At 39.1% G+C, this 18,903-nt stretch overlaps 3 protein-coding genes across 4 annotated transcripts; 2 read left to right on the top strand and 1 right to left on the bottom strand.

The window, feature by feature from the left end:
• Positions 1-2,759: 2,759 nt before the first annotated feature.
• Positions 2,760-5,571, top strand: si:ch211-243a20.4 (uncharacterized). Of its 2 annotated transcripts, none has more exons than XM_058046182.1 (6): positions 2,760-2,906; positions 2,972-3,241; positions 4,521-4,642; positions 4,872-4,997; positions 5,094-5,204; positions 5,287-5,571. In XM_058046182.1, exons 1-6 carry the CDS (start codon positions 2,813-2,815, stop codon positions 5,347-5,349), a joined length of 786 nt encoding a protein of 261 aa, XP_057902165.1. In that variant the 5' UTR covers positions 2,760-2,812; the 3' UTR covers positions 5,350-5,571. The 2 variants fall into 2 exon arrangements, with proteins under 2 accessions (XP_057902165.1, XP_057902164.1); XM_058046181.1 differs by having other exon boundaries at positions 4,869-4,997.
• A 153-nt stretch (positions 5,572-5,724) lies between these two features.
• f8a (coagulation factor VIII associated) lies at positions 5,725-11,201 on the top strand. The gene is made up of 12 exons (XM_058046180.1): positions 5,725-5,839; positions 6,182-6,228; positions 6,336-6,408; positions 7,199-7,358; positions 7,966-8,034; positions 8,130-8,250; positions 9,203-9,295; positions 9,740-9,804; positions 10,335-10,416; positions 10,516-10,562; positions 10,852-10,907; positions 10,982-11,201. Exons 1-12 carry the CDS (start codon positions 5,781-5,783, stop codon positions 11,061-11,063), a joined length of 954 nt encoding a protein of 317 aa, XP_057902163.1. The 5' UTR covers positions 5,725-5,780; the 3' UTR covers positions 11,064-11,201.
• Positions 11,202-11,693: 492 nt separating this feature from the next.
• emp1 (epithelial membrane protein 1) lies at positions 11,694-17,054 on the bottom strand. Its single transcript, XM_058046183.1, has 5 exons — positions 16,963-17,054; positions 16,188-16,271; positions 15,166-15,265; positions 14,243-14,383; positions 11,694-12,935 (listed from the first exon to the last, which is right to left on the bottom strand). Exons 2-5 carry the CDS (start codon positions 16,260-16,262, stop codon positions 12,778-12,780), a joined length of 474 nt encoding a protein of 157 aa, XP_057902166.1. The 5' UTR covers positions 16,263-16,271; positions 16,963-17,054; the 3' UTR covers positions 11,694-12,777.
• Positions 17,055-18,903: the final 1,849 nt, after the last annotated feature.

Raw genomic sequence — 18,903 nt, 5'->3', positions numbered from 1 at the left:
GTCTGAAATTTTCATCGTAGGTGCATGTCCACTGTGAGAGAGATAAACTAAAAAGAAAAATCCAGAAATCACAATGCATGATTTTTTAACAATTTATTTGTGTGATACAGCTGCAAATAAGTATTTGAACACCTGAGAAAATGAATGTTAATATTTGGTACAGTAGCCTTTGTTTGCTATTACAGAGGTCAAACGTTTCCTGTAGTTTTTCACCAGGTTTGCACACACTGCAGGAGGGATCTTGGCCCACTCCTCCACACAGATCTTCTCTAGATCAGTCAGGTTTCTGGGCTGTCGCTGAGAAACACGGAGTTTGAGCTCCCTCCAAAGATTTTCGATTGGGTTCAGGTCTGGAGACTGGCTGGGCCATGCTAGAACCTTGATATGCTTCTTACGGAGCCACTCCTTGGTTTTCCTGGCTGTGTGCTTCGGGTCGTTGTCGTGTTGGAAGACCCAGCCACGACCCATCTTCAATGCTCTGACAGAGGGAAGGAGGTTGTTCCCCAAAATCTCACAATACACGGCCCCAGTCATCCTCTCTTTAATGCAGTGCACTCGTCCTGTCCCATGTGCAGAAAAACACCCCCAAAGCATGATGCTACCACCCCCATGCTTCACAGTAGGGATGGTGTTCTTCGGATTGTACTCTTCATTCTTCTTCCTCCAAACACGCTTATTGGAATTATGACCAAAAAGTTCTATTTTGGTCTCATCTGACCATAAAACTTTCTCCCATGACTCCTCTGTATCATCCAAATGGTCATATGCAAACTTAAGACGGGCCTTGACATGTGCTGGTTTAAGCAGGGGAACCTTTCGTGCCATGCATGATTTCACATCATGACGTCTTAGTGTATTACCTACAGTAACCTTGGAAACGGTGGTCCCAGCTCTTTTCAGGTCATTGACCAAGTCCTGTCGTGTAGTTCTGGGCTGATTCCTCACCTTTCTTAGAATCATTGAGACCCCACGAGGTGATATCTTGCATGGGGCTCCACTCCGATTGAGATTGACCGTCATGTTTAGCTTCTTCCATTTTCTAATGATAGCTCCAACAGTGGACCTTTTTTCACCAAGCTGCTTGGTAATTGCTCCGTAGCCCTTTCCAGCCTTGTGGAGGTGTACAATTTTGTCTCTGGTGTCTTTGGACAGCTCTTTGGTCTTCGCCATGTTACAAGTTAAAGTCTTACTGATTGTATGGGGTGGACAGGTGTCTTTATGCAGCTAACGACCTCAAACAGGTGCATCTGATTCAGGATGATACATGGAGTGCAGGTGGACTTCTAATGGGCAGACTAACAGGTCTTTCAGGGTCAGAATTCTAGATGATACACAGGTGTTCAAATACTTATTTGCAGCTGTATCACACAAATAAATTGTTAAAAAATCATGCATTGTGATTTCTGGATTTTTCTTTTTAGTTTATCTCTCTCACAGTGGACATGCACCTACGATGAAAATTTCAGACCCCTCCATGATTTCTAAGTGGGAGAAATAGCAAAATAGCAGGGTGTTCAAATACTTATTTTCTTCACTGTATTTATATCCACCCTTGGGCATCTCTGTGTGGAGTTTGCATGTTCTCCCCGTGCATGCGTGGGTTTTCTCCGGGTACTCCGGTTTCCTTCCACATTCCAAAAACATGCTAGGTTAATTGGTGACTCCAAATTGTCCATAGGTATGAATGTGAGTGTGAATGGTTGTTTGTCTATATGTGCCCTGTGATTGGCTGGCGACCAGTCTAGGGTGTACCCCGCCTTACGCCCGAAGACAGCTGGGATAGGCTCCAGCACCCCCCGCGACCCTCGTGAGGAAAAGCAGTAGAAAATGAATGAATGAATGAATGAATTTATTTATATTACAGTACTAAAATATATCTTATACTGTATATGTGTCATTCTCTTGAAAGGAGTACCAAAAGCATGACATAACAAGCAAAAAGCAAAAGTTATTACGTAACCAATTTGAGTATCATTGGTTCTTTTTCAGTTTGAAGAAAAACTTTTTATTCTTAATATTATTGTTTTTATTCCATCCGAGCAGGGCAATGTTTACTGAAATTATAGCATTTACACACAAAAATGTTCTACTTTATTAACTTATTTTAGATAAATGCTGGCTTTGTACAATTATAGAACTACGATAAATGGGTAAGTGTATGGTTTTGAAAAAAAATCTAATTCAATCACTGAAAAAATACAGATACAAACATTTGCTTGTAGGATATGTTTAGAAAAAATACAGCTAAATCTCTAGTAGAGGAGTAGGGAGCCAGGAGAGAGAGCCATGAAAGCCACATATTTAAAATTTTTGTTGTGAAAGCCATATAATGTTTTTTTTAAACTCTGATATGCCATCGTGATGGTATGTATGATTGTGAACAGTTCTTGCTAGAGGCATGTTTTTCATTCATTTGATTATCTTGTCTTTGTCCAAAAAGCCATCAAAAATATTCACCATCGTTATATTTCATTTTTAGAACACACCAGGGGCCAATAATAAATGGGATGTGGGTCAAAATGGCCCTTGGGCCACACTTAGGAAACATCTACCTGAAGGAATAATCCGATGTACTTTCCTCCCTTTGTGTACTACAGTATTCCCACCAGTGCACAGCTCTACGTTGCTTGTTCCTCCTGTGGAATTTCAAATGGCCAACGTCATGAAGGCTCCGTCTCCTTCTGTAAGTCCGCATAGAACAGACAAACACTTGAGGAAGTGTATTTACCAGAAACAGGAAGTCCCAGTTTGCACTGTAGGTGCCTTTAGAGAAGAAGAGACACATTTGAGGACTGTCAACACCCTTTAAAACATGCCGTCCTTCAAAAACTATACGCTTCTTTCTGCTCTGTTGAGTTGGATTCTCAATATGCTCCTTCCTTTTTGCATTGGAACTGAACCTCCAAGTAAGCCATCCAAAAACATATATAACACGTATGATCTGATATATTTGTCTTATTTGTTCCCACAGGATTCATACTTGGCAACACTGTCTTTGTGGCCTTCACAGGCGAAGATCTCCTCGTACATTTTGATCTCAGGGTTCCACTGAACCAAAGTAAAGACGACATGACATGCTTTGACCCTTTTCACAAGACAATTTTTAATCGGCCCATCCCTCCGACTGTTGGCCAGTCAGAGACGATGAGGGTGGTAGTGCAGCTGCATAAGCTACAGACTTCAGGAGAATACCATTGCCAGTATAAGATGGCCAGAGCTTACTGGTTTGTCCGTCTGCGAGGTGAGTACGAAAAGGAGAGAAAAGACAGAAGGGAATTCTATTCGTGGCCATGAAGCAGCTAAAATAGCCTCATTTAGCTACATGATAAGGGCAAATATTCTGACTCTTAAATCTGCATGTCATTACAGTGTGCAGGTGTACCTAAAGTTGTGACATTTAAAGATATTCATTTTGTGCAAACTACCCTTTCAAGGCTTCACGGATCATTTTACAAGATGGCAAACTTTCAACCCTTGTACATTAACAAATGGAGTGACATTTTGTTGGAAACTGAACTACATTCACAGCGGCAGACTTTTTACAGTAATTTATGGCACAATACATCCAGAGACTGCAATCACACACTAAAACCAGACGCTATTTTTGCTGGAGTTGTTGCTTTCACATTGCACTTTGTTGAGAAATGAAGACAACAGAGGGGTTTCTTAAAACTGCTGTATGTCGCCACCACCACCAGATATCCATAGAAAAGTATTTTTTCACAATTACAAATTAAACTGCATAAAAATTGGAGTAAATTGTTGTTCTGCCGGATAAGATGAATAGTCACTCACAGTTTCCTATTCACATAGATTTGCATACCGCATCCACACACTTTTAAAAGCCTTCTCTGTTATTTTGTTATGATGATAGGCTATACATTAAATGATAGCTAATTTTCATAGCAGCTGCACAGAGGACGAGTGTTTAGCGTGCACAGCTAGGATACCCGAGTTCAATTCCACCCCCGGCCATCTCTATGTGGAGTTTGCATGTTCTCCCCGTGCATGCTAGGTTAATTAGTGACTCCAAATTGTCCATAGGTATGAATGTGAGTGTGAATGGTTGTTTGTCTATATGTGCCCTGTGATTGGCTGGCGACCAGTCCAGGGTGTACCCCGCCTCTCGCCCGAAGACAGCTGGGATAAGCTCCAGCACCCCCTGCGACCCTCGTGAGGAGAAGCGGTAGAAAATGAATGAATACATAATTTTGGTCGCTGAACTTGCAAATTGCTATAATTAGCATCCAAGAAACATAGGTAATGGCATGGTAAGTGCAGTAGATGTGACGCTTACAGTACTATTATGAAAATAATAATAATATAATAATAATTATGACAAAGATAATCATGTTTGACTCCATCGGATAGGTATTAATTTAAATTGGTTGGAGTCTTGTGGTTGAAACATACATTTATCTTCATTTTGTACATATAGTATAATCACATATTATTGAGGAATATGTCATAACTTCTTCACAGGTTTTGGACTGATGTGTTTTTTTGTTTTTTTTTTGCAGATGAAGGCTACAGGGATGTAGTCGGACTGGATTACACAAACTTCCTAATAGTGGGCTTCTTCAGTGGAGTGTTGCTGGTGTTTAGTGTGGTCGGATCTGTGTATGTCTTCAGAGGAACTTGGGTAAGATGCTCACCTGCAATGTGGTTATTATACAGCATGTGACTTCAGCCGACTAGTGTTTGGCAGGCTATATACAGTATATATATTTTTTGTCAACCAAACTCAATCCAGGGTCAAAATTATGGAAAGTTCCACATACTAGTAGTCAACGAGTTACAATATACAAATTTAGGACCTGTTTTCTTTATTTTTCTATATACATGCATGGTATCTATCCTTTGCATAGAAGAACCAAATCCCAGAATGTGGCAATACAAGCAAAGACCGAAAGCAGAAGAAAGAAAGAACACAGGCAAAGAGGCCGGAGGATGACAACATGGGTGTAATAATAACTTCTTCCACATCTCTCTATGCTGTAAGTCCTTACCACCATGGGTGTAGGCACATTTATGCCATCCTGTTTGTTCCTTCCCTTTCTTAAAGTCAGTCACAAGAAACATTGTTTGTTCAGAGTCTGGAGACGCGACCTGTGTCTGTTTATGATGTGCTGGACCGCTCAGCTGTAAACACTGATTCCCAGGAAAGGAAACCCGCAGTCAAGCCAAAAACAGGCCAGAAACCAGTCGGTGTTGCTGCTTTATCACATACTCATGCATGTGTGACGAGATGAACAGTTAGTTATCTGTCTTCTGTTGTATTCACAGGTGCCACAAAGCTCGCAAGCACAGGAGGAAACCGTGTTTGAGTCTGTGTATGAAAATTTCTGAATCATAAAGTAACATGTTTCAACCCTGATTGTCATTGTAACCCATCAAATAAATTCATAATATACATTGCAATGTTGAATGACTAAAAGTGGAAAAATACACTCATATACTGCAGAAGATTTCACTACAGCATTGTGAATGACAATGCAAAATTACAAAACTGTATGCAATATAGAAATGTAAATAAATATAATAAAAGAGTGCATTTTTTCAATCTAATGAAGATAGGGGGATATACATTTTCCACATACTATACTTAGAATAGACTCTAAAATATTCTCAATAAAAGTGCACACTATCTTACATGGCTGTCATGATGTCGTTTCTCTTAACCAATCAGATTTCAGGACTTGTTTTCAAGCAGCCAATCACAACGCTCCTGTCAGCTCCACTGTGGGGTTTATTTTTGTGTGATTTTACCTGCGACGACCATGGCTGCAGAGGGTGACTTTTTGGCGAGATACCGTGCTGTATCGAATAAACTCAAAAAGTAAGGTTTTTGGTGACTGGTGTGGAGTTAAGACTAACCGATTATTTATGGATTGTATTTCTGTTCAATGTGTTGAGGGGCGCTACTGCTTGCAAGCTAACTACAGGCACCTACCTTCTTGAAATTGTAACGTTTTTGCTAGCGTGCATCTTCTTGCAGTCATTTCCAAAAACAAGTTTTTAAATATTATATATATTTCGTTAATGGATAGCATTAACTGGACACTACTGTCATGAAAACCCAGTTGGCTAGCTAACCGAGCTCTACGTCCATCTGGTTTAGAACAGCTAGTAGCATGTAGCTTGTTGTGAAATGAATAAACAGTGTTTGTCTTTGTCGCAGACGTTTTCTTCGGAAGCCTAATGTCGCAGAGGCAAGTGAGCAATTTGGTAAGTTTTAATGTTGACTTACTAAGATAAACACCGTCTTGGTTAGCCTACCTTCACAATTGAACCGTTTCTTGTTCTGCTTCTATCAAACATGTTTGCTGTTTCAGGCCAGTTAGCCAAGGAGCTAAAGCAGCAAGACTGTCTGCAGTATGCTGCCTTCTGTAACCTGGCCATGGCCCGGTAAGTACACAAATCATACCTGGGGATTGTTAGTTCTGCATTTCCCCAATTATAATTTGATCACGACAACTTCATGATCAAAAGCTATACTGCTAAAGTGGCTAAAGATACGCGGGCTGTGCTCATGATGCAACTGAATAAAACCTGATGTATCCGGAATTCAACGGTACCACTATCTTTTTTAAAAAATGGTTATTGAGGGGCTTTGTACTTTGTAAGTGTACACGTAAAAGGGGGTGTTTGACGTCATATTCTACTTCCGGGGAAAAATGGAGCGACCTGGGCCTGTGTATTTTACACAAGGGGAGAAAGTAATGAGTGTGGAGCTACATGAGGAGTGTAGAAAGATTAGCACTGCCATAAAGCTGGCAGAAAATTGTCTGTGAATTTGTAAATTAACCCTGATTATCAACCTTTGTGTTTAAAATTTTTGAAAGAAGTGCTCTCCAGCAAAGATATTAATATAAGACCAACAGGCGATGTACTCATTCAAGGGCTGCTGTGACATATAAGTCTGCTAACATTGGCCAAATTAAAAGTTCATATCACGTTTTACTCCAGACTTTCCACTCAAAAAGTGGGCAAATAAAGTGGTAGAAAATGAATGAATATTTTGGAAAATTGTGTTGCCAAAGAGAAAGTAAAAGACACTCACGGGTTTATCATTTGATGCATGAACTGGCCTCCTGTGAGATTTGCTCAGGCAAGGCGTATTTTTCCCCCGCATATTTCTGTGAAAATCTAATGTCAGAGGCATTTCACTTCCACTGTAAATGATTATGTCATATAGATGTGAGCAGACTCTCTTTAATGCTCCTGGCGAAGCTCTGGCGTTAACGGATGCAGCCCGCCTCTTTCTGTCTTCTGAGAAGGAGAATCGATCTCTGCAGGCACCAGGCTTTGATGAGCATCTCCAGGCTGCACTCAACTGCTACAGTTTTGCCATCAAGGTGCACTGTGATACCCTTTTTCTTTGTTTATGCTACATACAGTGGTGTGAAAACGTGTTTACCTCCTCGTTGAATTTTTTTTTTTTTGTCCAACATAAATGTTTCAGGTCATAAAACAAATGTAAATGTTAGTCAATGACAACACAACTTTTTATAAGTATACATGGCCCTGTGTGGAGGAAAGTCATTACCGCCTAAACCTAGGTTGGGTCACCCTTAACATAAACAACTGCCAGTCAAGCATTTGTGATAACTAGCAACGAATGATGTTCGTTTTCTGAAATGCAATATTACTTTTACGGCAGATGTAATGGGACACTTACCTTCCAAAAAGTTCTGTTTTTGTCTCATCAGACCACAGCATTTTCCCAAAGGTCTTGGGGATTATCAATGTTTTCTAGCATATTGGATAAGAGTCATACTATACATTTTGTTCATCAGTGATTTTCGTCTGGGAACTCTGCCATGGAAGCTGTTTGTCTTTCATGTGACAAACATTCCAAAAAAAGAAGTCAGGAAAGGGGGGGGGGGCACTTTCACACCACTGTAAATAGCTTTAATTACCTACAGTATAGTCGGATAATGCATATCTTCATATACTTTACAGGTGTATGTTGAGATGAACCAGCCTGTGATGGCTGCGAGTCTTTGTCTCGAACTTGGAAATGCCCTCAAGGTAAAGCTTTAGGATCACACTTATAAACACACTTTTTGTCTTATATACATTACATACGTCACTATATGGATGTGCAATTGCTTCATCTTGGACAGGAGATGAACCGACCAGGAGAAGCTATTGTCCATTACCAGAGGGCTGCAGAGCTGCAGACACAGATGCCAGTGGAAGCTCTTCTATCACTGGGAGAGATGGCTTCATGTAAAATTCTCACGCGTGAGTTGTTTGTTTTTTTTAGCATCAATTCAAAATGACATGGCCCTTTGACCTCATGTTATGTGTGAATGTTTAACTTGTACATAATCCGGACAAAAGAACCCCCTATTTCAGGGGTGCTCACACTTTTTCAGCATGCGAGCTACTTTTAAAATGACCGAGTCAAAATGATCTACCCACTACAAAAATGCAAAACATCTATTTATTTTCAAATGTATTGAGGATTATTTGTACGTACAATGTATGTTGATGTACCTTACATAACCAAATGAGCCAATATTGCAAAACACACATAATTAACTATTAACATTTTTTGTAATTACCTGAGTTTACTTTGATGACTTGCACTGAATTGAATCAGCCAGGGATGCATAGTCCGGACAGTAGCTGCTGATAGCCAGGTTAGCCAGGCAAACGCAATTCGAAAAAGACATTGTGAAAAAAAAGTCCACCTCCCATTCTGTATGGGAGTGATATGTTTTTGCCTTTTTACTTGGTCCAGCTACTTCACTCATTTTAGTGACCATAAACTTTAGCGAGGGCTTAAAATCTGATGCAATTCGCCGACTAGCTTAGCACTTTGCATCGTTGTTTACGCATGAGCGGTGACCTAAAGGTCAAAATTCAGTTGTCATCTGACTGGTTGTCCTGTATGTCAATCAAGTAACGGGGATGGATGATAGGCTGACATCGTAAGTTCTGCTGCACTTAGAGACGTTGTTTGATTTGATTGGTCACCCGAAGGGCAACATTCAGTTGTCATCTGAATGGCTGCCCTGTATATCAATCAAGTGACAGCATTGATGCTAGGATGATATTTTTTTTAATGTCACGCCGCGATCGACCAGTACCACCTCCGCGATCGACCGGTAGATCGCGATCGACTTAATGAGCACCCCTGCCCTATTTGCAACATTAACAGCTGTATGGTGTGTGTGTGTGTGTCCTTCAGGTGACTATGATGGTGCGCTGACGGTGTTTACAGAGATGCAGTTGATGTGCCAGGAGAGAGGATTGCAGCTACCAGGCACCAGCACCCTTGTTGGTGAGGCTCATTAGCATTTCATTTGTCAGCCTTTTTAAATCTGCTGTATTGAATTTCGGGCTGTCAAAAATTACGTGTTAACAGCGGCAACTAATTTATTTCATTAATTAAGTTAATTTTTTTTTGCACAATGATCAAATCAAAGGAAATACAGCTGGAATAGGTGCAGATTCTGCAAAAAGTTTTCTGTGCAGGTTATTGTGTGTAGCTGCTCTATAGGAGACCACAACTCAATACAAAAGGTCGAAAAATGAGCATAAGAGGTCCCCTTTAAATACAGTAAAAATGGGCATATTCTCCCAGTTATTAAAAGTGATTTAATTTTGATTCAATTAAAATATATGATGAATCTGATTCAGACTTTTAATAATTTCACAGCTCTAATTAAAATAGGTGTGCAAATGTATTAGGATTAAGTTTTCTTGCTGTATTCTTCATTTTAAGGTGCTTTCCTGGACATTGTGGCAAGATGTGAGATCTCCAGGGTACTCCTGCTGATGCTGCTTGAGGTATGGACATCAACCTAAACAAATTATTTATGCATTTGTTTTGTAATTGTACAAAAAATATAACAAAGGGAATGTCGTGTCAATATGAAGTTTTAAAGTGTTTGTTTAGCAGTATAGTTCCAAGACTAATTCGATCCCAATTAGTTGTATAATGATTGCGTCACATCAGAAAGTAAATACACTCGTCAGCCTCGTAATTGTTGCAAACGGGCCTTTTAAATATAAGATATTTAAGAAGGGTTTAGTTGATTTTTTTTTTCCCCAGAGAGGTGATTGCACAGTAGCATTGTTCTGCAGGAATGGATGATCAACTGCCAGAATTTCAGTGGCACGCAGCCATCAAGTTGCAAAATCACAGGAAAGATTTGAGGTTTAGTGGGAAAGAAACGCCTCAGTAGAAGTAACTAATACCGTAGCACTAAGATAGCTTATCTGACCGTTCCATATTGCAAATCATTTAACATTTTTAGTGGTATTTCTTCAGTCATTTAGGATTTCGGGAGTCCATATCTCACTGTTTTCCTGTGCAGCCTCCACCTCAGAAGCTGTTGCCAGAACACGCACAAACACTGGAGAAATACGCATGGGAGTCCTTTGACCCACACAGCCAAGGTGGGCACACATTTATTTCCATAAGCCATAATTGGTTGTGTTAATGAGAAGTCAAGTTATTTGAATGCTCCAGAATGAGTGCTCATGTTCTCTTTTCAGTGACCTTCCTGCCTGAAAATGTTTTCCTGCTCCTGCAGTCAGTCGTGGTAAGTTTCATCAGCTGCATACTTGTGCACGTTACAGGATTTCCTGGTCTTCTCCTTGGGGCCTATTGCAAAGCTATGATAAATGTGCTAGGATTGGCCCTGATTTTCTACTGGATTTTGGTGTTTCTTTTGTAATCTGTAGCTTCAATCGTCACCCGAGGAACAATTGTAGCTTGTCGCTGTTTGATGTTATGAGTCCCTATCAATGACATTTTTTACATTTTTTTTAAGCATAACATTTCATAGCATTGCTGTTTGTGCAGCATATAAAAACCAATGTGTTTAACAGATGGCATGCCAGGAGAAGGACACAGAGTCCTTGAAGTCTCTTCAGACAGCGCTATGGTGAGCATTCAAAATGTTTTCTCATTGTCCATTTTCTATACTGATGATGAGTATTTGTTGTTTTCCCACCTCAGGCCACTGCTGACAGCTGAGCAAAATCACCTCCTCCACCTAGTGGTTCAAGAGCGAATCACACCATCAGGCCAAGGCATTTAGTAGTAGTTGTCTTGTGATCTGCTTCTTCAGCGAAGCTCGCATCATTGAACATTTCTGCATGTGATTGGGTCTGTTGTAAGACCTCCCCAAACGCTGTTGTCTTACCGTGCACTGAGAAATACATCAAGTTTAAACATGTCTTTGCTGTGAAGTCACCATTATTAAATAACCTTGAGGAACCAAACATTGAGCTTTTTTAAAGCCAGTTGTATGACACTTGGCTAAGATTTCATTTATTTTATTTATACACGACCCCCCTTATGCTATATGCACTGTATATAGAATAAGAGATTTGTCTGAATGCCTCTTTATACTTTTTACCCTTGGGATCATTCGCTGAAGGCTGTAATAACTTCACCCCAAATATTCCACTTTGCACTTCATTTTTGAAAATAATGCAGATTTTGTGTTTTCCCATTGAAATAATTAGGGGTTCTTATGACAACAAGGCCATAAAAACCTTTCATATTTATGTTACCAACTGCTTTTATACAGGGACCATTTTCGTAACTTCTTGATTTTTGTTTAAGCTAACAAAAGTGCTTTATTTGATGGATGCAAATCTGATTTATTTGACACATATTTTTCTGCCATTGAGTAGTCATGAATAAAGCATGAAGATTGTTTTTTTTGTTACAAGTTGTTTTATTGATAATATATGGCTTCAATTCCAATGTAATTACAAACCTTCTAATGCATTGTTTAGAAAATGGTCAAATGAAACACTGTTGTCCTCCATACTTGGTTCACATGTACAAAGTACTTTTTTAGGATAGCAGCCAACTACAACAAAATGCAAAACATAGTTTGAGGGAAAAAAACATTACAAAATGTTACAAAAATATAATGGTAACAATGTACATGGATAAAACGAGGATACATTATACTTCATAAAGATATATGAATTAAAACTACTTGGGTTTTTTTTAGCTTGTTCAAGTACTGCAACAGGGAACTTGTAGTGTTGCTAACATGCTGTACCTTTGCAGATACATTATCAGCCTCCGCTTTATTCAAGGTTAGTAAGCGCTTTATTTTATTTTTTTCAACCCCACAGTCTTCCAAAATAAACTTTAACTGGTGGCTTTATTCCAAAACAGCCAGCAGTGTGAGGCCCTTAAAGGAGCAGAGATGGTTCACTCCTGTTTGCACTGTAAATATGGAGCTAAGATACACTTTGAATTAGCTTAGCATGCCGGCTATACTATAAAATGTAACAATAACCATTTTTTTAAAAAAAACTTCTGAATGTTACATTTGTGTAAACTCTAAAAAAAACAAATACAAATGTAGAGCTAAGACTTCTCCCAGATTTTGCTCATGCTAAGCTAACTGGCAGCTAGCTGGTAGGGTCATAGTCTATGAAAGCGAGTAGCAACGTTATCGCCTTACTCGTTCACTTACAAGGTAACATACAAATGTACCTAAATATCTATAGTACATCATTGTAACTTGTTATTGTGAATTGATTCTTTTACATGTAGTATGTTATGGTTATAATGTAAATTAGCTTGTTGAAAAGGGTTCCAAACAACTTAAAAGGGGGGAAACTTGCTAATGACAGTAACAGAAATGTGAATTTAGCTTATTTTAGTATTAAAATAAAGTAAAAGTATTACTCCCGAATTGTACTCACTAAAACATATATTTAGACTTGTTGAATATCCCAATTAAGAAGGAATGTGATCCCAGAACCTAACATCTCCCTTTCTTCCTACTCGCTTTTTTTCCGCAGGACAAGGTAGGTGATGGCTAAAAGCAGCGTGAGGACAAAGGAGATCCAGGCCAGGACATAGGAGTGTCCATATCCTCCGTCTTCGCCCGCATGGAAGGTGGCGGTGTAGATGGAGGCCGCTATCATTATACACAGACCTGCAGAAGAGAAGAAAGAGCAGGTAACTGGAGCAGTAACTCCTACACCTACTCTGACACCTCACAACTACTTCCAGGAGTGTTTTTTTTTTTTATTTACTCAACTGAGTATTGAGAACATCGTTTATTGTGGAAAAACAATACTTGTAGAAAAACCACACAGGCACGGAGAGAACATGCAAACTCCACACATACGTAGATGTTCCAACAGAGATTTGAACCATCGATCTCCTGACAACTGCGACTGACTCTAGGCCACCGTGTAGCTGTGCACTATCATAGTAAATAATACTCACTAAATTACTTCAGCTTTACAGATGCCATGTCTGTTCTGCATATTTTATCACGACGGAAGAGTTCCCTTGGTGTAACATTTTCAAGCCTCAGTATTAGACCTTTTGACACTCTAATGTGAGACCATGTGAAATCACTGCTTTTAATAGACGTGAAAATGACGGATGAAATATCTAGAGCATAAAGTCATAACCCCGCACATGACTCACTCATCTGCTCACTGCTGGGCGTTGGTACTTTCAGAGAAACGGGGATAAGAATTGGATTTGCATGATTAGATTCAGGATGGAGGAATTAATGTCGAAAAATATATGTTGATCTTTGAAATTAATTTTTTTAAGCTAATTTTCAAGCCAACAATTTTGTGCCACAAAGCAATAACAATGGAATAAATTCATCCATCTTTGCATACATCTTTTCAGTTTGCAGTGTCCTCAAATTAAAGGCCATTAAATACACAGAAGTTCCAATAACTAATGAAAAAGTTCATAAGAGAAATTCAAGTTTCAATTATAATTATTAAGATTTTAAGTTTAGAATTTAATGAATCACTGACGATTTACTTAATGTTTAATTTTCTGAAAAGGGTTTAAAAGTGTATGGGTTTTTTTCTTCCTATGTGGAAGTGCGTCCCAAATCTAATATTTCCATGCATTTTCAAACACAATGTCTTCTACTGCTAGTTTTACTATTATTTGGCATACAGTTTTGAGCAGTAGCAGCAGTAGTTTACAGTCTGAAACACATACGCGCTATGAAAATGAAAGTGATTTTCATGCATGTTATTCCATTTGTCGGCTTGAGTCTAACCATGCAGATTCTTGAGAGGAGATGGTGACACATGAGCTTTTGTTATACTGGTATCATGCAGAACAAATAAATGTACAGTGATTGTGAATGCCACTTTCTGTATTCTCAGTAAGAATTTGGCGCTAACGTGACAGACTTTCCATCAATTTCCATCCAATTAGATGTACACATTATCTGATTAAAGCTTCTCTGAGGTTACTCACAGGCGAGCAGTTGTAAAACACCAGTGAAGGTGAAGCGTTGGCCTTTGGGCAGAGTGAAGAGCTGAGCCACAAAGACAAACAGGGCCAGGATGGCAAAGATGCATGCCAGCACTGAAGTCGCCTGCACCGCCTGGAGGTACTCTGCAACAACAACACACACACACACATACACAGTCAAGGAATGAGAAGAATGCAGGTTAGAATTATGAGTGCTTATTAACATCAATGTAATTTCAACAGCTAATTGCACACCTGCCAACCTTGAAGAAATTGGAGGAGTTTTTTGTTTATGTTAGTTCTACAATGTGCCACAAGTCAATAAAAAAAGGTCTGCAGAGAGCCCCGTAGCCGCACTTTGGACACCTTTTTATATTCTTCGTCTGGGTTGAGCATATGATGTGAACTCAGCTCTGTTAGCAACCAAAACACTCACTGTCTATTTAGTTTGTTCTAAGAGAGAAGGGGAGTGTTTTTACAGTTGGAACTAATTGATGCATGACAAAAGTCAGCAGATCTCAAATCAGAGGAAAATGCTTTTGTGGAGGTGGGCTGTCCGCTCTGTAAACGAGTCATATACAGACAGGAAATAATGTACTACAAGCTGACCAGTCACCGTTTTAACGGTCAGCATTACTGCCGCTCAATGATTTTTTGAGGTGCGCCTCTGACTATGCTGAACAAGGAAACTGAAACCCACTAAAATGAACATATTGTATTCCTGAGAAAAACAGGGCAAAAGGGTCAAAGTGACTGCAGTGTATTAACGTATACATGTGGCGGGTCTAATTGTGAACAAGATGGGATGAACACCTGTCTGCTAGTCACTTACTGGCCATTACTTTACTCATCACCTAATACTTATACACAAAGCAGTCTGACCAGCAAAATGTAATTTGTTGTGTTGATAAAATAAGACTTTTTACCCTCGGGAAAGTCTTTGAGGTTGGTGTAATGCCAGGCTGAGTTGACCAGCTCCCATCTTCCCCACAGGTCAGTCGACACAGTGTTAGTCAACCACCAGGCCTGCACAGACACACAGTTAGTAGCATCATTAGTACTTAATACCATTGACTAATGTAAATTCCATTAGTCGTTCAACGATATATTTATTTTTTGTAATGCTTTGGTCACCTCTGAAAAGCAGAAATCAGTGTGATATAATGCAGTTCTATAGAACAGCAACCACCATAGTAAACATATTATTAAATTAGTACCAAATCATGGTATTATTATCTTTGTTGAAGACATAGAAATTTGTATTCATCTCCATAGGATTCAAATTTTAAAAAAAATCGATTTTTTTTAAATGCACATAAGCTGGATGTGTGTACACTCTAAATCTAAAGCAAAGAAAATTTGGGTCGCAAAATAATTTCATCCTGCTCTGAAACCTAATACTAATGCTTACTAATTCAGGTTTTCTATTGGATTTATGACTGGGCTCGGGGTTTTTCATTGTTTGACTGCATTGATTCCTTTCAGTCAAATTCTACAGGGGTTAATTGGAATTATTTTGTTTAAAAACAAGAAACTTTCCACTTGTTCTATCCCATCTATTGTTCCATCCATTGTGCAGGTGTCCTCAATGTTGTGGTTGTTCCAGTGGTCAGGCTGCATGGGTAGTAAAAGATAGGGCTCCAAGTAATAACTGATTCATTGGTCTATTATTTTTTTGACTAATGGATTAATCACATTATTTACTGAAAGACTGAAATCGATGATATTTACATATTTAAATAAAAAAAACGATTAATCAGTTACCAAAATAGTCAATTATTTGGGTAATTAATTAACTATTGATTAATTGTTGCTGCTCTGGTAAAATACACTTCAAAAAGCCTCTTTCCATTTGGTTAAATAACACATACCTGACCCAATCACCATTCTCATGTTTTTACTCAAGTAGCTTTCTGGATGGAGACTACAAGTGTCAGAACCAACTTACATTATCAATGGTAGCAACCAGGAGCAGGATAATGGCGGTGAGATGCACAACAACAATTCCAGCCAGCATCAACATTGTGACCCTCTGGAATGAAATAATAATAATGATGTGAAGGGGTTAAGGGGTGTGTGTAGGAGGATGCAGACCATTTATTTAAGACAGCCTTCCACTTGGAGAAAACCCCCTCACAGCTGTCCCAGATAAAACACTTCCAATGGGCCCCCCAAAAAACGCCCCGCAGACAGAAGTGGGACGACCCAGCCCCCCAGCCCCCCCTCCCTTCTTGGTCTGATTTATCAACTTTTAACACGTTAATTCTTTCACGTGGTAAAATGAAAAATGCGTGGACTGTATTCTAATAAAGAAGCGGTGCTTTATGATTTTACGCCGTTTGGCTTTAACTAGAAAGGCGCATTTGAGAGTCAGGACGTAAATGACATCCGCAGGCCTCTACTGTAATACTGTAATAGTCCACCTCTTTAAAAAAAGCGCGAGAACACGACGCTTTGCACCCTCATCATAATTAACACTCCCTTTTGCATCAAACCCATTACTAAAAGTTATTATTCATTGATATGAATGCTTCCCAACACGCGCCTTTTACGCTCATAACTTTTCACCGCTTTCAGCAACTTTTCAAAGTTTGGACTACGCCAACAAGCTCGTTTTCCCGCTCTCAAAGACGCTATAAACACCCAAAAACTACCAAATATGAGAATAATTAGGATGTAGAACGTGATTTTAGATAAAGATGATTATAATAATAAAGCATTACCTGAAAGCGCTCAAACACACAGCCCTGGAAGTTATTTGGAAAATGTGAACGGCCGTAGACCCACCCAGCTCTGACTTTGGACGCACACACATCAGCCTGTTTTCCCTCTCTTCCTCTTGTCCAAGCCCCACCCAGAAAGTTTCACATTTTTTTTCCTCCTCAATGAAATGTCCAGACTAACCAAACGCGCCTCTGCACTATTCCCACAAAACAACAGAATAGTTTTACACTGATTGAAAAAAATCTTCTTCAGGTCTCTTTGATGGGATAAACGCAGTGTTTGCTAAATTTATATGTTCATAAACAAACACATCATGGCTGAAATGGCTGCATCAATATGAAATGACTTTATTTGTGCTTTAAGAATATTCCCATATTCTTTCTGTCATAGCAATAAATAATATAGCCTAAAACTCAACTGAATAAATTCATTGATAATTGCATTGTTGGTTAATGCATCATATATTGTTTCTATAACATTCTAAATTTGAAAGCCCCTACTCATAACATTTCGAATTTTCTGGAAAACATTTTCTGGAAAAATATGCCCTCCAGCGGTATGCACAGTAATAGCATGCATCTGTAAAACAAACCACAAAGTTTGTACTTAGAACATTTAAATGCTCCTAATTTCAAATGTGAGGTGACATCTTCATACACTTGAATGGCAGTTAATCACACAGTAAAATTTTTATGTTGTCGCCATTCATTATTAAAGTTAAGAATATGTTTCAGGAGACTTTTATTGTGTTTAGAGGTTTGTGGAAAGAAGTGCTTAGAGGTTAACTTATTTTTACACTTGCATGACATTGTTAAAATGGTACCAAAAACATTGCCTATTCAGTTAATATTGAGGTTTTATAATGTCAACAGTTTGACCCTGGAAAACATTTGTTGACATTTATGGTTAAAAATGCTCAATTTGTTGTCTGATACTGTTTCATTGATAATAAAAAAATATCGAAAAATTGATTTGGAATAGACGCAGAGGCGCTCACACATCAACCATCATGGTGGCCATAAGAAGAGCTGCATTGAAATTTCAAGATAATATTCACTTTTGATTGACAGCACCTGATAAATAGCCATGTAAAAAAAAAACACATCTGCAGTGTGGATTGATGACTCTAAAGCCAGATGTTGCATATGAAGCTGATGCAGAATTCACATACATAAACACTAAGTCATTCCAAGAAAATGTGGTGACGTCCCACATGAAGCCACATCCACTGAATTATTTTCTGTCTCTGTAAGTGCCTGCCCTCCCTTATCATTCTCTTCCATCTGCTCTCAATCATTACACTCTCTTGACACGTTTGTATCCTTTTCAGTCGTGGTGTATAGAAAATTGGCTGTTTTTTTAGGCGTTACATTCAACAGTGAGACAGACCATCGTGACATCACACAGGGAGTGTTTCTTTGTTAACACTGAACTTTCCTGTCTCTCTCTCCTTTCATACGTCTAAGCAATGGGGCCTCGTGACCATGTAAACGACCTTAAATAACATTGTGTCACAAGAACAGAGATACAGATGTACCCCACAGAGCGGTTGTGGGGCTTTGACTGTTCACATTTCCTCATAGGGAATAATGGAAATACAATTAATCAGTTCCAGGGTCAAACTGCTGCTACCTTTAAAACTTGTATTACCTACACAGGCAATGTATAACATTTAAAAATTGCAGTGATAGTAAATCTGATGTGGATTTTTAGAGGATCACTTGTCAGCCAGTGCGCACCCAGTAAAGCCTTTCACTACCTGTGTCGGATGAGAGAAAAGCTCAAGTGTGTATGAGTCTTTTTCGGATGACAAAAGCATGTTTTGAAAGCAGCCTCAGCTCATCTCTGCCCTCAGGCCTTAGGGCTTTCTGGCGGGGGGCCCACATGGACAGAGTAGTAGTTCTTATCCAAGTCCAACAATGGTGGCTTTGTACTGCTGG

Source organism: Doryrhamphus excisus, chromosome 1, assembly GCF_030265055.1.
Source record: "Doryrhamphus excisus isolate RoL2022-K1 chromosome 1, RoL_Dexc_1.0, whole genome shotgun sequence".
NCBI classification, from domain to species: Eukaryota; Metazoa; Chordata; class Actinopteri; order Syngnathiformes; family Syngnathidae; genus Doryrhamphus; species Doryrhamphus excisus.
This window is presented reverse-complemented; position numbering and strand designations above follow the sequence as displayed.